The 15,686-nt window shown below is 52.2% G+C and overlaps 5 protein-coding genes across 5 annotated transcripts; 4 read left to right on the forward strand and 1 right to left on the reverse strand.

Annotated features, from left to right (window-relative positions):
• Nucleotides 1–764: 764 nt before the first annotated feature.
• Nucleotides 765–1,860, forward strand: MRS44_003604 (uncharacterized protein; the record flags this gene model as incomplete). The annotated part of the gene is made up of 3 exons (XM_065623257.1): nt 765–1,319; nt 1,371–1,768; nt 1,815–1,860. The coding sequence occupies 3 exons, from the start codon at nt 765–767 to the stop codon at nt 1,858–1,860; spliced, it is 999 nt and encodes a 332-aa protein (XP_065479329.1).
• Nucleotides 1,861–2,727: 867 nt separating this feature from the next.
• Nucleotides 2,728–4,151, forward strand: MRS44_003605 (uncharacterized protein; the record flags this gene model as incomplete). Its single annotated transcript, XM_065623258.1, has 2 exons — nt 2,728–3,121; nt 3,208–4,151. The coding sequence occupies 2 exons, from the start codon at nt 2,728–2,730 to the stop codon at nt 4,149–4,151; spliced, it is 1,338 nt and encodes a 445-aa protein (XP_065479330.1).
• Nucleotides 4,152–5,713: 1,562 nt separating this feature from the next.
• On the forward strand, nt 5,714–6,728 carry MRS44_003606 (uncharacterized protein; the record flags this gene model as incomplete). Its single annotated transcript, XM_046283003.2, has 2 exons — nt 5,714–6,026; nt 6,076–6,728. 2 exons carry the CDS (start codon nt 5,714–5,716, stop codon nt 6,726–6,728), a joined length of 966 nt encoding a protein of 321 aa, XP_046137727.1.
• A 634-nt stretch (nt 6,729–7,362) lies between these two features.
• MRS44_003607 (uncharacterized protein) lies at nt 7,363–11,599 on the reverse strand (the record flags this gene model as incomplete). Its single annotated transcript, XM_046280844.2, has 3 exons — nt 7,363–9,515; nt 9,565–10,350; nt 10,402–11,599. 3 exons carry the CDS (start codon nt 11,597–11,599, stop codon nt 7,363–7,365), a joined length of 4,137 nt encoding a protein of 1,378 aa, XP_046137728.2.
• A 1,143-nt stretch (nt 11,600–12,742) lies between these two features.
• Nucleotides 12,743–15,440, forward strand: MRS44_003608 (uncharacterized protein; the record flags this gene model as incomplete). The annotated part of the gene is made up of 8 exons (XM_065623259.1): nt 12,743–12,872; nt 12,925–13,188; nt 13,244–13,484; nt 13,552–13,839; nt 13,892–14,143; nt 14,193–15,086; nt 15,153–15,274; nt 15,343–15,440. The coding sequence occupies 8 exons, from the start codon at nt 12,743–12,745 to the stop codon at nt 15,438–15,440; spliced, it is 2,289 nt and encodes a 762-aa protein (XP_065479331.1).
• Between the last annotated feature and the right edge of the window lie 246 nt (nt 15,441–15,686).

The raw sequence follows: 15,686 nt of genomic DNA on the forward strand, positions 1-15,686 counted from the left end.
TTACAAAACATTGATGTTACCTTGTTACTCTGGTGTGATATTGTCGATCGTGAGTTGTGGTTTTGCCCAAGGGCAGTGTGGTCGGCAGTTATTTGGTGATTCATATGCTACACAGGCTGTATTGTAGATGCTGTGCTTCTTGAGATACGGAGGGTGTAGATTGAGATGGTCACGTTGTACGAGGCAGGGGAAGACGTTGGATGTGGAGAGTTTGTTGATGATGATCACTTTATCTGAGACAAACGGTGTCTATATGAACTATGAAGGGGCACTTGAAGCCATCGAGGGGCGACTGGGCGTCGTTTACTTGAACCATTGGAAGAATACACTCACCAGCACGGATTTTCCCGTCTTCTCACGCCCTTCTCCGCTTGTTCCGGGCACAATGGGACCTTCCGCCGGAGCTTCATCATGCAAATTATCTTAAAGGTAAAGGAGACTACAAAACGGTCTCACTCTAGTGCTAAAGCTTCTCCCCACAATCGAAACCACTCAGCCCTACGTTGACGAGGTTCTATCCACGACAGTCAAAGCATAGAGACCATCAGCAGCACAGTCGCGACCAAGAGGAACCAACAGTTCTGCACGTCGACCCGTTGATTCATCAATGAATGGCCAACAATGGAACGCTCTCTGTCATTTTCTTGGCAGGGATTCCGCTGCGGGGATATGATGTGCCGTCCGGCAAGCCACGAACACGGCTGCGGCGGCGTCTGCGATTAATTCTGCTTCTCCTCTTTGCCAATGTCATTTGAAGCACAGTCATGTCTCGAAACAACTCGCCTGGAAGCTCCCATAAGTCGTCATCCAGTCCCGACTCCCCGTCGAGGATCGAGGCTGATCCTCATGTCGAGTTTGACGATGCTGACTCTGCAGTCGAGGGCAGCTTGGCGCCCTCTATCACTTCAGTCTCGAGTAGCATTCTCAACTATCGCAAGCTTCACGGGAGGACTTATGAGAATATTCAGACGACTGAGTACTGGGCGCCTAACGACGAGCAGCAGAATGAGGGTCTGGACATGATTCACAATGGCTTACTCATGACGCTCGACGACAAGTTGTTTTTTGCGCCCATTGGTGATCATCCCGGTAGGGTTCTTGATGTTGGGACCGGGACTGGGATCTGGGCTATCGACTTTGGGGATCAGTTTCCAGAGACAGAGGTTATCGGGACGGATCTGAGTCCTATCCAGCCGACGTGGGTGCCTCCCAACGTCGAGTTTGTCATTGAGGATTGTCTGCTCGATTGGACGTGGCCGCTGGAGCACTTTGACTTTGTGCACATCCGCGCTCTGTACGGGAGTATTCCAGACTGGGAGGTTCTCTACAAAAAGGCGTTTAACCATCTCAAGCTCGGGGGATGGATTTAGGATCTGGAGATGGACGTCAAGATTGAGTCGGATCACGTTGATTTTCCTGAAGATCACATCTTCAACCGATGGGCAGAACTCTTCTACGAAGGCGGCGAAAAGATGGGTCGTTCATTCGCCGTCGCACAAGGACACAACATGAGAGACAACCTCGCAGCCGCAGGTTTCATCGACATTGCTGAAAAGAAGGTCAAATGTCCCATCCACGGATGGCCCAAAGACCCCAAGCTTCAACAGGCTGGGCTCTTGTTACAACTTGCGCTTGACGAGAGCGTCGAGGGGTTTGGGTTGTTCATGTTGACGCAGGTACTGGGATGGCAGAGAGAAGAGGTTCTTGTGCTTGTGGCCAAGTTTAGGGCTGAGATGAGGAAGAAGAGTAACTTTGGGTGGTGTCAATTGTGAGTATTCCTGAAGAAAAGGAGATGGGATTGCTGACTTGTATAGGACGATTGTTTGTGGACGGAAGCCTCTTGAGGGGGAGAAGGCTTGAGATGGCGCATGGGTTTGATGAACAGTTGAGCGTGTAGATAGATGATGATTTGGTGTTTAGCTGGGAGTTGATGAACAGTACTGGGCTTAATGTCAAAGACCTTGTTAGAGGCTAGTATTGAAACATCTGGCATGGACACATTGATCTTTCGGGCTGTTGATACACACTGAGCGTCCCCTATTGTGTGAGGCTGTTCTTGCCGCCCTTCCCGCTTGGTATTTTCATCTTGATCATTTAGGACATCTACACGTACGTAGCCCATGACGCAGCTAATGATGATGATTCCTCTGACAAGCATCAACCTGCAATTGCCCTCGAGAATGCCCTCTTTCAGCCTCAACTCGACACTTGGAAATTGCCTCTCCCACACGCCCCGCCAAGGCTGAATTACCAAAGTCCATTTCCTTCCCCTCAAACCATGGATTTAGCGCCCAAGATTGCATCTTGATGCCTAGCGGGCGAGCAGATCTTGAATTATTGTCCAATGGTAGCTTTATATACCTCAGCCTGATCGAACCAACGCACGCCGTTAATTACGCTCCACTGCATAAGCCTGCAAGCCATGTTTTCTTTTCTTTCAGCTGTGGGATTGTGTGTTTGATGGCGTCCGAAAGTGTTCGGACTTCGGGTTTTGGTGTAAATGACACTGTATGTAGGGCTGCCGACTTCCAAGCCATCTTTCTGGCTCTATTTTGAAGGTGTAGGCCAAATTGAAGCGACTTCTTCAAATATACTTTGACTCAACTATTTTATCAAACTAGTTTCAAGCCTATATCGGGTGACCGAGATCAATTCACGAAACTACGATTGTCGAGGCACATCCACTTGGACATCTCGACCAACACGACGGCGCCAAACTCATGAGACATGGCTAACCCAAGCAGCGCCTCGCTGCTCCACGAATTCCAAGAACTTCGTCCTTCAGAGAACTACGCCAACACCTACACTTCAGAATACCATGACACAAGCCATCAACACACAGAGTGTCGGTATCCCAGATGGCCTAAGGGATTCATCGACTGGCAACACTCTAGCAGGGCCATACGAATCGGGTCTTTTGTTGTATGGACTCTATTAGCGTTTAACGCTGCATCGTTATGTACTGCTATCTATCTCATGGCTCGTGGTTTAACCTCGGACGAACCGACATATCCTCCTGATAGTCCCGAGTTTCCGTTCTACAAGAACACGGTGTTTTTGAACTGTTCTTCAGTTCGTGTCAAGCCTATTGATTGCAAGGCTCTCAAGAATATGTTGGGAGGTACGAGACTCGGAAACGTCTTGGCTACTCAGATATATGAGATGGGTCAACCAAAAGAGATTTATGGCTGGTGTACTGCGATGCAGTGCTTAAGGGCTACAAGGTCATCCCCTCACAATCATACCCGTCCACACATATCCCGAATGACTTTTCCGTCTGGGTATCTTTCAACATTGCCACTCTGAGTTTGCTGTGGTCCCTCAAGGGATACCTGCAGAGCGCGCAGACCAGCCAGGGCGGACACAAAGCACTTGGCGGGTGCACTGCGCTTGCCTCCCTGGGGCCTCTAGACTGGTGCTTCAACCTGTTTGACTTTGTCGGAGCTTTTCTCTGGTGGTGGATCTCGTTTTTCTCGTCTGTTGCTGATTCTACGCAATGGAGCTCCATGTCCTTTGCAGCATGGACTGTCACTTGGCGTCACGTCTTTGACCTTAAGTATCATCCATACTCTTGCGCTTTGGCAAAGTTTCCGAGATGGTCGGCTCCTATCAAGAGGGTTTGTCCAGGGTTGATTGTTGCTCAGTGGTGTGCGACCATCTATGCCATGATAGTTTGGATGCGCTGGGGACTCGGGTACCATGTCCCTCCTGGATATCAGTGCCTTCAAGATAGAATCGCCAACGCGCCTGGCACATCGCCCTGCTCGCCAGCTAAACTCTGCTCTCAAGACTGGATGTTCAAGAGCTACTACCCAGGTCTCAACTACAAAACCTCAATCGGCCCCATCCTCTTCCTCTACCACATCGTCGAATGGACCCTCCTCTTATCAATGCTCATCCTCCGCCGTCGTCTCTCCACCAAAGCCTCCCAAACCGAAAAAGACAAGCCTACCATATGGTACCTGACCATCGTCTGCATGGCCATAGCCGCTGGGTTTGCGGTCTACTTTGACGTGCGGATAGCGCTCGACTCTTTCAGGCAGAGGCATGTCGTTGATCAGCATGCTCCTGTGGCTTTTAGTGAGGAGTGTCATGCTGTTCATGTTGCGTTGAGTCCGTGGAGGCATTATTTTGATGTTGATACGAAGTAGAGGGCTTTGTGGATTGCGAAGGCTTGGCTGGATGCTTAGCTGGTGTTGAAAGACCAGGACAGCGGAGACAATAGACCAAAAGACTCGTATTCGCAAGCTCAATGAAGATACCCAAGATGGTACAATTCAGTCCCGTTCAGACTATATTCCCGCTTGCTAATCGCCCCCTCTTGCTATACGTTTGTTATAACCAAGACTGTCTCTTTCACGTCGAGATAACTCTCCACCGGCCAGTGAATGCTCCTTGAGCCAATCTGGGCTCTCTCAATGGACTTTCTGTTTGTAATTCGATGTCCATCTCCTTGCTTGCGCCGGGACTGCCATTGGGTACTGAGCAGGGATCTAGACCAATTATGAGTAGTCTCTTTCAATACTGATCAAAATTGAGATAAGGGATTGACCTATTATTGTATTATTTTTGTAGAGTCTTAGATAGTGCTCTAATACTGAGGATAAGTACCCTCTGGCAGTCCCCGCGCAAGCAAGGAGATGGCATGGCAACCTCAACCGCTGTAGCATTTGATCATCAAAGACATAGCCCAGCCTGAAACACAAAAAACCACGCTTCTAACAATAGAAGGGTTCTGCATTCCAGCCCCAGCGCAGGGCTGGCAGGACAATCCCATGCAAACGGTTGACTCGTCACCTCTTGGCGTTTAAGATCTGTCTGATCGTCGCACCTTGGAGAAAAACACGTGAGTAACCGGCAGCTGAGTTAGTGGAATGGTGGAGATTGGTGCTTGCATCCCTCACTTGGAATCACATACCCTTTGAAGTTGGATACCCTGGGATAGTGACATATCTGGATGTGACGAGCTGTGTGGCGGGTAATGGGCAGGCAAGTGGCTTGCCCTTACAGGAGAATCTCGATTAGATGAGACCTCTTGGCAGGGGAAGATCATCTATCTCATCAGATAATTTGACAGTATGCAAGATAATCGATGCGATAGAACCCAGAAGGCGGACAGAAACGCTTCTTTGTAAACAGTCGAGCTCTTTTGCTATATCAGAGCGACCACATGTGACATCCAGCACAAGGCGCTCAACAACTGATCAAGCTCAAGCCCAAGTCTCAATGTCTTCAACTAAACCGCCATCTCTCTTTTCCACATCTTCATGTCGATCATACATCTGTGTCACCAAGAAACGAACGGAAGCTCTCCCGAAAGGCGATCGACATATCCTCTAGCAACCCCGTGCCAGCATTCAGCTCTCCTCGATGAACGCAACCCACTTGTATTTCCACATCATCGTCAGCGGCTATGTTTCCGTGGAGTCGTAACCAGTGCAGCAGAGCCATGAGCTTTTGCCGGTGGATATTTTGGTAGTGATGTGATCGTCGACTGGATTTTTGGCAAGAGGAGGATCTGCGTTAACGAGAATGCCCTCAGTTTCCCCTGGATATCGACTCCTGAACACGTCCATCTACCAGAGAAAGATGAGTATAAGTATCTCATCTTTCGCCGACTAGAACTGCTTCCTCTCCTCATCGTCACAGCGTCAACCAGCACAACAACATTTCCAATACACTCCTTTCACACTCTTTTTAACCAACCTTCAAAATGAAGTATACGCTCCTTACCGCCGCTGCCCTGGCCACCGTCGCCATCGCCGCTCCTGCCCCTGAAAAGGCTCTTTCTCTGAGAGATCTAAGTCTTAGTGGTGATGACAACAAAGCCACCGTCAATGGCAACACCCTAACTCTCGTTCTTAATCTTCAACCCATCGTCGAGGCCTTGCTTGGCAACGCCAACAGCGTCGAGGTCCCCACGAATAGCAAGGCCAAGGCTAAGCGTGGGCATGATCAGGGTGCTCAGCTTGTCAACACGGTTAAGGATCTTGTTAGCAAGATCCAGGGCCATGCCAATGATGTTGGTAGGTGAACCATCTCTATGGTATAATTACGCTTTCTGACTCTTACCAGACAACACTCTGCTCAGAATCAGAACTGGTGGTCTCTCCAGGGGTCAAGGAAGAGCGCAGTGCCTTGATCTCCTCGGGTCCATTTCGTCTCTGCTCCATGATGCCCTCGGTAGCCTCAATGGCCTGTCCATCACTGATCCGGGTGACTACGATCAAGACGAGCTCCTCGGCCTCCTTGGCGGTCTCACCAACACCGTCTCCAGCACCGTCAACAATGTTGTCCGTGCGCTGGGATTGGGAGGCGGCCAAGTCGGATCTGGCACTCTGGCCCCTCTCTTCCAGGGTCTCTCCGACCTCCTCGAGTGTGTCCTCGGTACCGACCCCAGCCTTGGTACTGGTATTCAGGGCATCCTGAACTCGCTCCTTGGTGGAGTTGGTACTGGCACCGGCGCTGGAACGGGCACTGGAGTTGGACTTCTCGGTGGACTTCTTAACGGCGCTCTGACCCCCGTGGAGAATCTACTGCGAGGTCTTAAGCTCAACGTTGGCATTAACCTTGGAGGCAAGGGTTCAATCGGTGGTGACGACTCGGATGATTCCTCTGATGATGACGACGACGACGACGAGAACTCTGGGGGCAACGGCTCCTCTGGCTCTGGAAGTGGTTCATCTGGTTCTGGAAATGGGTCTCCTGTTTACAATGTCCCTACCTAAGCCACGGGGATAATAGGCTCTGCGGAGCCACCATACACGATACACATCTTTTTCTCAGTCTTGAACATAAAGGGGAACGTTGGGGGACCTATTGTCAACGATAGCTCGTTCTAGGGATGCGAGTGGGGGAGGAAACAAAAACACTTGGGAGCTGTTCGACTGCTTCAGCGTGCACGCAACACGCAACACCACTGGAGGCAGATGAGAAGGGCCAATGGCCAATGGATAGACACTACAGCAGATAGGTCTTATTTGTCAACCGATTCTTGAAATGTCTCGCTAAGTCGCGTGGAATGTGACTGCGCATGGTTGGTTCACAATAAGTGAAACCCGGACAGTTGGGCCTAATTAGAAGAGCTGCGTGCGTGTTTAAAGGCTTGGGAGCACCTATGAAGCATTATATGTGACAAAACACCAGGGTATCAAACCAACACGCCATACGAAAAACAAAATCCATCATCCAACGATGCCCAAGTGCTGGCGCCAAAAGAGGCACACGCAACGGCCGTCGGATCCAACCTCAAACGCCTCCCTATCCATAGCGACGCCAAATTGTGAATAATTAGGATCAAGAGTCCCAACTTCGTGAAGAATCAGTGTTGGAGATGATCGAACTGGCCAGGCCGATGCGCTTCTAAGCATCGTCGATCTGGATGCCGTCCTCATCATACTCCATCACCTCCTCTAGCGCTGACAGACTCTCATTGTCGTGTCCAGCCTGGCGTCGAGCGGTCAACACCGCGATGCGCCTGTTGTCCGGTCGAAGAATACTCCACATCTCTGCCGTGACGGCCACAGCGCTCACGTCGGATCCTCCACGAGACATCATGGCCTTCATCCACGCGTACTGCTGACCCGAGAGTCGCCAGACCATGTTATATGCGAACTTGTAGCCGAGCTTGAACATGGTAGATGCCTTGAGGAGCTCCCATTTGCTCAGCGCTGGGTCTCCATTCCAGGAATCAAAGAGAGACTTGACTTGTCTGGAAGTCATCAGCTCAGCTGGCGGCTGGAATGAAGACCACTTTTGGTGGAGTTCCTGAACCTTGGCACCAAATTCATTGTTTTGAGTGTCAGCCTTGCTGCCGGCCATTGTCACCTTCCATTCTTTCGTCATTTCCGAGACCTTGGCGTGAAGGACCTCCATCAGCCTCTTAATGATCCTGGAGCCTTCTTTCTGGGCTTCAAACTCATCGTTGAGACGGGCCAAGTCTTTGTCCCAGGCGTACACTTCGTGACCGTGGAGAGCGTCGTAGAATTTCGTCAAGGCTATTCTGACGGTGTTTTCGGCGACATCAAACTTGAGGTAGTCTAGAATGTGACTGGAGCCATCTCTGTTGGTATACCTCGAGCTTCTATCATTGTGGTACTCGGGGTCTTTGCCTTGCATTTTCATGTCGCGCTTGAGTCGTTCGTAATCCTCGCGTGTGAAAAGCAGACCCTGTTTAGCTTGGTCAACGAGAAGACTGACCAGCGTACTGAGTGCCACGGCTCGTTCACTGTTGACGCCCCTTTCAAAATAGCAGAGCTTCTCCTTGAACACGGTACAGATGCCCAAGTAGGATGGCTGCATGCTGAAAGAAATAGCCGAGTGCAGAAAGTCGGCGCAGGCACTGTCCACATCGATGCTTGTGCTCAGGATCGATTCAAAGCTTGGGTTGGACTTTCGAAGATATCCCTGCTTCACAAGGTCGGGTTCAACAGGCTTGGCCGCATTGCTGAAGTTGTTGACGATTTGAGGATCCCAGCAAACCCAAGCCTGGTCACCGTCGTAGTCACCGCCAGAGAGGAGGTCAGCAAGCGGCGATTTTCCTTTGGAAGAAAAGACAATCACGTCCTTCAGCCGCTTGAGGTTAGGTCTAAATACTGCCTTGACCTTTTGAATGTCGCTTACAAAATGAGCTGGTGCTCGAGCGACCAAAATGTCGATGCCATCCAGCAGTGTGTCTGACTCGCCATCGGCTTGGAACTTGGAGGAGAAAGCAAGTTGAACCTCCCCTTCTTCGAGTGTTCCAGTAAAGTCAACAACCATGTACGCATAGGTTGATCGCGGGATCTTGATGTTCATCTTGGCCTTGAGCTGATCCGCCTGCCGCTTCTGCATGCTCCAGACGAGGTCCCTCAGATGACGGCACTTGGTTGCCTCGAAGCCTGCATCTAGCATGTACGAAATGACGTCTTCATCTCGCTCTGGCAGACCCCCCAAGAATGGGATGTGACCAACACTCGAGCGATCGAATCCACGATGTGTCCAGCCGCGAAGATTGGTGGGATGAGCCATGGCGGCCATTTGACCACCAATCTCTTCATCAAGGCCATTGACCAGGTGAGCGGCGATGGCATCCCTCATGAGACGGGGTCTGGGAGCCTGAGCCTCCAGAACGGGGATAAACTGTTGGTTGAGAGCTGCCGATTTCAGCTCTCTCGCCCACTCGCGCACTTCAAAGGTCCGATGGTGAACGTCCAGGTAGTCGCACTCCCATTTCCTCTGAGAAGGATATGTCTCTATCCAATCGTTGTCGTCAAGCCCGTCATCCTCAACATCGACAATCCACATCCCCTTGGCGCTGCCGATGCGGGCTTGGAACGCACAAGGGGCCTCTAGAAGACCAAGATGAGTCGCTACCTTGCGCGCAAGGCTTCGGGACATTCGGCCAATACCATCTCCCATGTCTTGCTGTTCTTTTTTGTCTTCTTCTCTCATGTATTTGTGAAAGCCAAGCATGGTATCTTGATGGCGAAACTGATTCGGTTCAAGGACAATGGTGGGGACCGTTTTGCTGAGGTCTAGTCAAAGGGTCAGCCAGCTTCAACATCAACTATCTGGGATACTCACTGAGAGCAAGTCGGGAAAACAACTTTGGAACAGGCTGCCGACAATTGCGCTCAACGCCAATAGCCCAGTTCAAGAGGTCACAACGCCGCATCTTTGTGCGGTTTCTGGGGCTAATGGCCTCTTCCTGTGGTGGGTACTGATGATCAGGGAGACGGAAGTTGATACCGTCAGTTGCAAAAAAGTAGACGCGCTCCTGCATGATTGTCATGCTCTTATGAGGAGGCTTGGGATCCTTGACTGTCTTCTTTGCGTCACGAGTGAAGAATGGCACCCATGAACGACCTACAAAATAGTGAGAGCTGTCAGTAAGCCATCTTATGACCTTGTTGGGGCCCCCTTCATCCTGCTTGATAATGTTCGGAGCATCTCTGGAGGTTGGACTTGGCATCAAAATCTCCATGAAACGGTCTGCGCCGAATCGACGAGCCAGTCGATGTCCAAGTTCAAGTCGAGGCGTCTGAAGCTTGAGTCGGTACAATGGACCAGAATCCTCAGTGTTGTAAGCCAGCTCTGCAAGCAAGGCTACCGTCTTGTCTTGAGCTGCAAAAGTGCCCAAGGCTGCGTCCCAGGCAGCGCGTTCACAAGCAGGAGGCAGTCCTTGACCCACGAAAAGTCGATGTGAAAGCAAGATCTGACCACGAAACTTGCTCTGATCATGCCAGGTATCGTTGGGCTTGTAATCAATGTCCCATTGTGACAGGTCCACCTGGCAGTGAAGCGCAGCGCGTGTGAGCTCCCACAAGATGATCAAAGGAGCATGATTCAATCCAGGAATTGGAAACTTGGCTAGATTTTAATCAGTAAGTTGTCGAATGCCCTGTCAAGTGGACTACTCACGCCAGATGCTTCGTAGCCGATCAGTTAGGGCACACGATGACGGCTCTTTCGCAAACACTGGAGTTCCGAGAACTGGCGTGTCCAGATCAGCCATTTCCGGGACGCTGGAGTAGGCCGTGGCAGGGCTGCTCGACCTAATAGGGGCCTCGAATCTGATATCAAGTGGCTGAGGCCGGATAACAGGCCGAGGCTTTTCCACAGGTGGGAATACCACAGGCGGGAGCACTGGCTCATCGACAGGTTCAACTGGCGCTTGATATTCATATTTGTTCACCGAAAAGGGAACAGGGGGCTCGCAATCGACACGCTTTTTGACAGGCTCAGCAGGGGGTTGATATTCGAACTGTCGTATGCTACGAGAAAACGAAGTCTGGGGATCCTTGAATGACTGGTTGGTCATGACAGTTGTTTGAGTGCTGGCCGCACAGTCATCATTGACAGTAGAAAAGACAGTTGGAGCGAGTGAAACCTTGCTGGAGTTGAAGGATTTGTTTCCAAAAGACAAAGCCTGCGAATTGGAAAAGCTGGTGGTGGCACTTTGGACGCCATTGAAGTGTGTGCTAGACCGTGTGGCAGAGCGTGTGGTAGCAGCAGCTGTACCTGCGTCGTGAGCTGCGGGCCGTCCCGCGAATGAGCGACTTGAAGTGCTGGATCGAACTGGGATGTCATCGACACTGTTGCAGGGCGACTCTGCGCCAGGTCCATCTGTGGAGTTTCTGTACCGCTTTGCACTGGGATCTGGAAACTCATCCGAATTACGCTTCGAGTATCTCGCCCGCGGTTGGTTAACAAGGTTGTCGTCTTTAAGCAGCCGCAGGAGAAACTCCTGGAGCTCGGCCCGCTCTTCGGGGCTCAAGCGGGAACGATGTGGGCCATTGGTTGCTCTTGGAGTGGTGTCAGGGTCGGCGCGGGGCTTTTCGATCCAATGCCTCAGGTGCTCGTCGGCCTGCTCGCGAAACCGGCCAAAGCATCTTGAGAGCCGGTTGGGATCTTGGAACTTGAGGTAGTGCGCACGACGGTAGATGGCATCCGCACGTTCCTGCTCCTTTGTGCGACGCTGTAGCCGGCGCTTACTGGGCGACAGAGTCGGGTCGGGAAGCTCCAGGTCGAGCTGGAAATCAAAGCTGAGCGACCGGATTGTGCGATTGAGTTCCTCTTGCGCCTGAGACCTCCGGGAAGCCGGAAGGGTGGTCGACATGACGAACTTATCGCAGGAAGCCAAAAGTCAAAATGAATGCGATTCAAGCAACCACGGCGTGGCGCTCCAACGATTGTAGGTGAGGTCGTTGCGAAGGTTTCGGTCAATGCGCCAGATATCTCCTGGCGTTAGACCTGCTCAGCCCTGCAGTGCTGGGAGTCGCAGCCTCGAGGAACTGGTTCAGAGCAGCAAACAGCTTGAAAATCACAAAAAAGGAAGGTGATTGGACAAAAAGATGGTAGCGGACCCAGATGCGAGAGAGATTGGCGAAGAGTGTGGTAGAGATGGGATGGACAGTGAATGGGTATGCCCCCGTGGAGAGAACAGGAGCAAGGGGATAAACCACGTGAGGAATATCGAGACATGACGTGAAAAGCAGTCGCATTGATTAAGTGCCGGGCTTTGGATGTTTGCTTGTCGCAGGATTTGCACTTTGCTGCAGCTTGCCGCCATAGGCCAGCCGCCAGCCATGTTGTCTCTTGTCTCGATACTCAATTCGCCTCTGGCTCAGCCCACAGACAGGCCAAAGCACATGAGTCAACCTGAGGCATCAGGTTATCTCACCCAAAGGGTAATAGCTAAATTATCATAAGCATAATAAAAGAACAGTTTAGAGTATTACCGTTTCTGATGATATGTCTTCTATTATTCCAGTATCTTTTTACAAATTCTTCTCAAAAGTAGCAATATTTGAGACGAGTCAGAGCTAAGCTTTCGACCTTTTGTATCTCACTTCCTGACCTGCACCAGGAGCCATTGGGCAGCTGGGCTGCGGCCCGGAAACGGCCTTTATTTATCCGAAACCGCCTCCAGCCCGCCCCCGGAGATCGGCCCTCACACCGTCCTCTACTTCATACTGTCCGTACTGTATCCCTCCCGCTCACCCGCCCCAACCAACCAAACAGATTGCCAAGGCTCCTCCTTCTCCAACCGAAAAACGCCGCCGCTCTTGTTTGAATTGAAAGCCGAACCGGCCCCGCCATCACCGCCGCATCTTCCCCTCTTCGCCCGCATCGCGCATGGAGACGCTCGGAATTCGGCATTCGTGAAGCCTCATCTGGTATCAAAACATTGCTTCGTCAGGATCATCGCGACGTCTGTTTGGCTCCGTGGCTCGATTCTGAGCCGCCCACCCGCTTAATTATGGCTGAGAACCCTAGCCCAGACGAGCGGGTGCCCATTGATGAGTTGACCCCAGAGGAGGCGAGTCGCATCATCCATTCTCACCGCAAGGTTCGCTATGGTGAGTTGAGTCTTGAGATCACGGCGCGATGTGAATAGCTTCGCGCCGCCCGGCCCGTCTCATCCGCTGACCGTATCTCCAGGTACCGCATGTTGGCCCTGCCGCCAGCGCAAGGTGAAGTGCGACAACAAGCAGCCCTGTGAAAACTGCGTCAAGAGAGAACATCCTCGGTTATGCTCCTATAAGCCTAACCGCTCCTCAACGGCCAAGCACTCAGCGTCGGCCGCGCCTTCAGAGGCCAGCGTGACCAACCGCAAAAGGACGCACTCCTTTTCTGACTCTCGACCCGACGAGAGCGTGCGCAAAGTTGAACGCCAGGAGAGCTGGCCACGGACCATCGGTGGGCGTCCGCAAATCTGAATAACCTCGGGTCAGGCCACCAGCTAACAGAAACACCATAGCGAGCCTTGATGAGCCGGAGCCTGCGGGTGACCGCTATCTGGGCCAGAACAGCATTCCCGCCCTGCTGCGCGAGCAGTCTTCACCCATCAACAAGGGCGAGAGCGTCGACATCCGCCAAGACATGAGGTCCATCCTGGGGCTGGACACGTCGGCGCCGTTCCCGCTGATGTCGGCCCATCATCTTCAGCGGATGACGCAGGACATTTCAAATGAGTTGCCATCTGATCGCGAGGTCATGAAGTGAGTTTGCGACCGCAATGGCAATGGCCGCAGGCAGCCCGGACCACAGTGCTGACAAGCTCTCCAGGCTGTTCCGTGCGTACAAGGAAATACCGCAACCGTTCTGGGGATTCGTTATGGACATTGACGACCTCGAGTCCAAGCTCATGGTTTACCTTGAAGATCGCTCTCGAAGCGCGACTAACGGTGTCAAGTCGACCAAGCCAGTCCAAGCATCATGGCTGGCCATACTATTTGCGGTCTTGGCCGTCGGCTCACAGTACCATGAATCCCCTTATCATATTCGAACCAGAGACTCTCAGCGATATATCCAGATTTCTTTCCATTTCCTCCGGCTGGGCAACTTTCTTCTTCGGTAGTGACAGGTTCTCGTCCTGACTCGAGTTAGCGATGCTGACTGGTTTTAGACCTTCGTTCGATTCGATCCAAGCACTTCTTCTTACCAGCTTTGTACTACTCAACGACATGAAAGCCGAGGCGTCGTGGGCGCTGATGGGTTTGACCTGTCGTCTTGCTCAGTCTCTAGGTCTGCACCGAACAACGCCTAGCGACAGCCGTGACAGTACGCCCCCGAACACGCAATCGAAAGAAATGATCCGACGAAGGTTATGGTGGAGCTGTGTTTGGCACGATACTCTGACGTCGCTCTCCTTTGACAGGTGAGCTCGACCAGGCACTGATGTGATTGATCTCCTAATCCCTTGTTAGATGTCCGATGACCAACTTTCCCTGCTGTCCCATCCCTGTCATGTCACCCACGCCGAACGGCAACTACTCATATCTCGAGACCATGTATCACCTCATGGAAATCATCTCGCGCCGCCTAAACCCCGATGTAATGATGAGCTCGACGTACACGCAAATCGTCGACAACTGCGAGGCCGTCGAAAGCCTTCGGAGTCGCACCTCGCCACAACTTCAGTTCAAGGAGAGCTGCAAGACGGCCCTTGATCGATTACAACACTACGCCATTCGCCTCCATACTTCCTTTGTCATCTCGGTAGCCTGCCGTCCGGCTCTACGGAGGGACTGCGAGTTTGAGGCAGACCAGAGAAAGAGCCTCGCCGATCGCTGCAAGGACAACCTAACCGAAACCGTCCGCATGTTCCTGGCGATGCACCAATTATCAGCCATCCCGACGAGGAGCTGGGCCTTTACGTACCACGGCCTATCATCAGCGCTCCTCCTCGGAATACTCTGCGAGACAAAGACCGACCCCGAAGTCCGGCAGCTGCAAGGCGACCTAATCGCAGCCCTGTCTGCCACGGCGGCGAAGGACGTTAGCTCACCCGAGCCTCACGTCATGACGACGGACAAGGACATTGAGCTCTCCGGACCGCTCTACCGAGCCCTGACGGCGCTCAAGAACATTTACGACCATGGCTCCGTGGTGCCTACCCACCTCAAGAAAGAGGGTGACGCCTCTGCCGCCGGCAGCGGCAGCCGGACGCCTCAATTCCCCTTCGGACCCGGGGGTCAGCTCGCCGGATCCAGCAACCCGCTCTTCCGCAACGTCCCACAGAGCGCCGACCCGCGGGAGGATGCCGCCCTGGCCATGGCAGAGATGCAGAACGGGGGCGCTGCCATCCAAGACTTTCCTGGGTTAGTACCGAGTCGTTTTCTCTCTCCAAGTGTAAACTCTTCTAAAATCACACTCTACAAATCTAGCCTCCCGTATAGTCAGCAGGTGCAGGCTAATAACAACATTAATCTCGACAGCATGGGCACGATGAATGTCGACCCCACTCAGTACATGGCTCCCATGGATCTTTACGAGTCCATCTGGGGTGGTAAGTCTCTCTCTCGTACTTTGCCCGCAGCAGCTTGGTCCAGAACTGACTCGGCATTGCCTTTTCAGAATCGCCGGACCCGTGGAATACGGGAATGGACTCGTTGAACTTTGACTTTTTGGCTCAGCCGCCACCGGGCCAGCCACAGCAGCAGTTCTACTTTTAGCATGGCTCAGGGCGAAGCTGTGTAATACGACCGCATTTGGGAATTTGGGACCTGGTACCTTGCAGAGGGTTATAGACGGAGGATCTTTTAGTTGGGCGATGGAGAGATTGTATGCACAACAGGTATGGCGCGACGGCATGAACGGCTTCGGGAGGGCAACTTGCTTTTGAGCCAAGCGCATCTAGGGATTTCAAAAATCATGGTAATATTCAAGTCATTGCTTTTCTGGTCGGTGCTTTCTTTCCG

The sequence above is a fragment of the Fusarium solani genome (genome assembly GCF_023522795.1).
Source record: "Fusarium solani strain SB1 chromosome Unknown bctg00000001, whole genome shotgun sequence".
NCBI classification, from domain to species: domain Eukaryota; kingdom Fungi; phylum Ascomycota; class Sordariomycetes; order Hypocreales; family Nectriaceae; genus Fusarium; species Fusarium solani.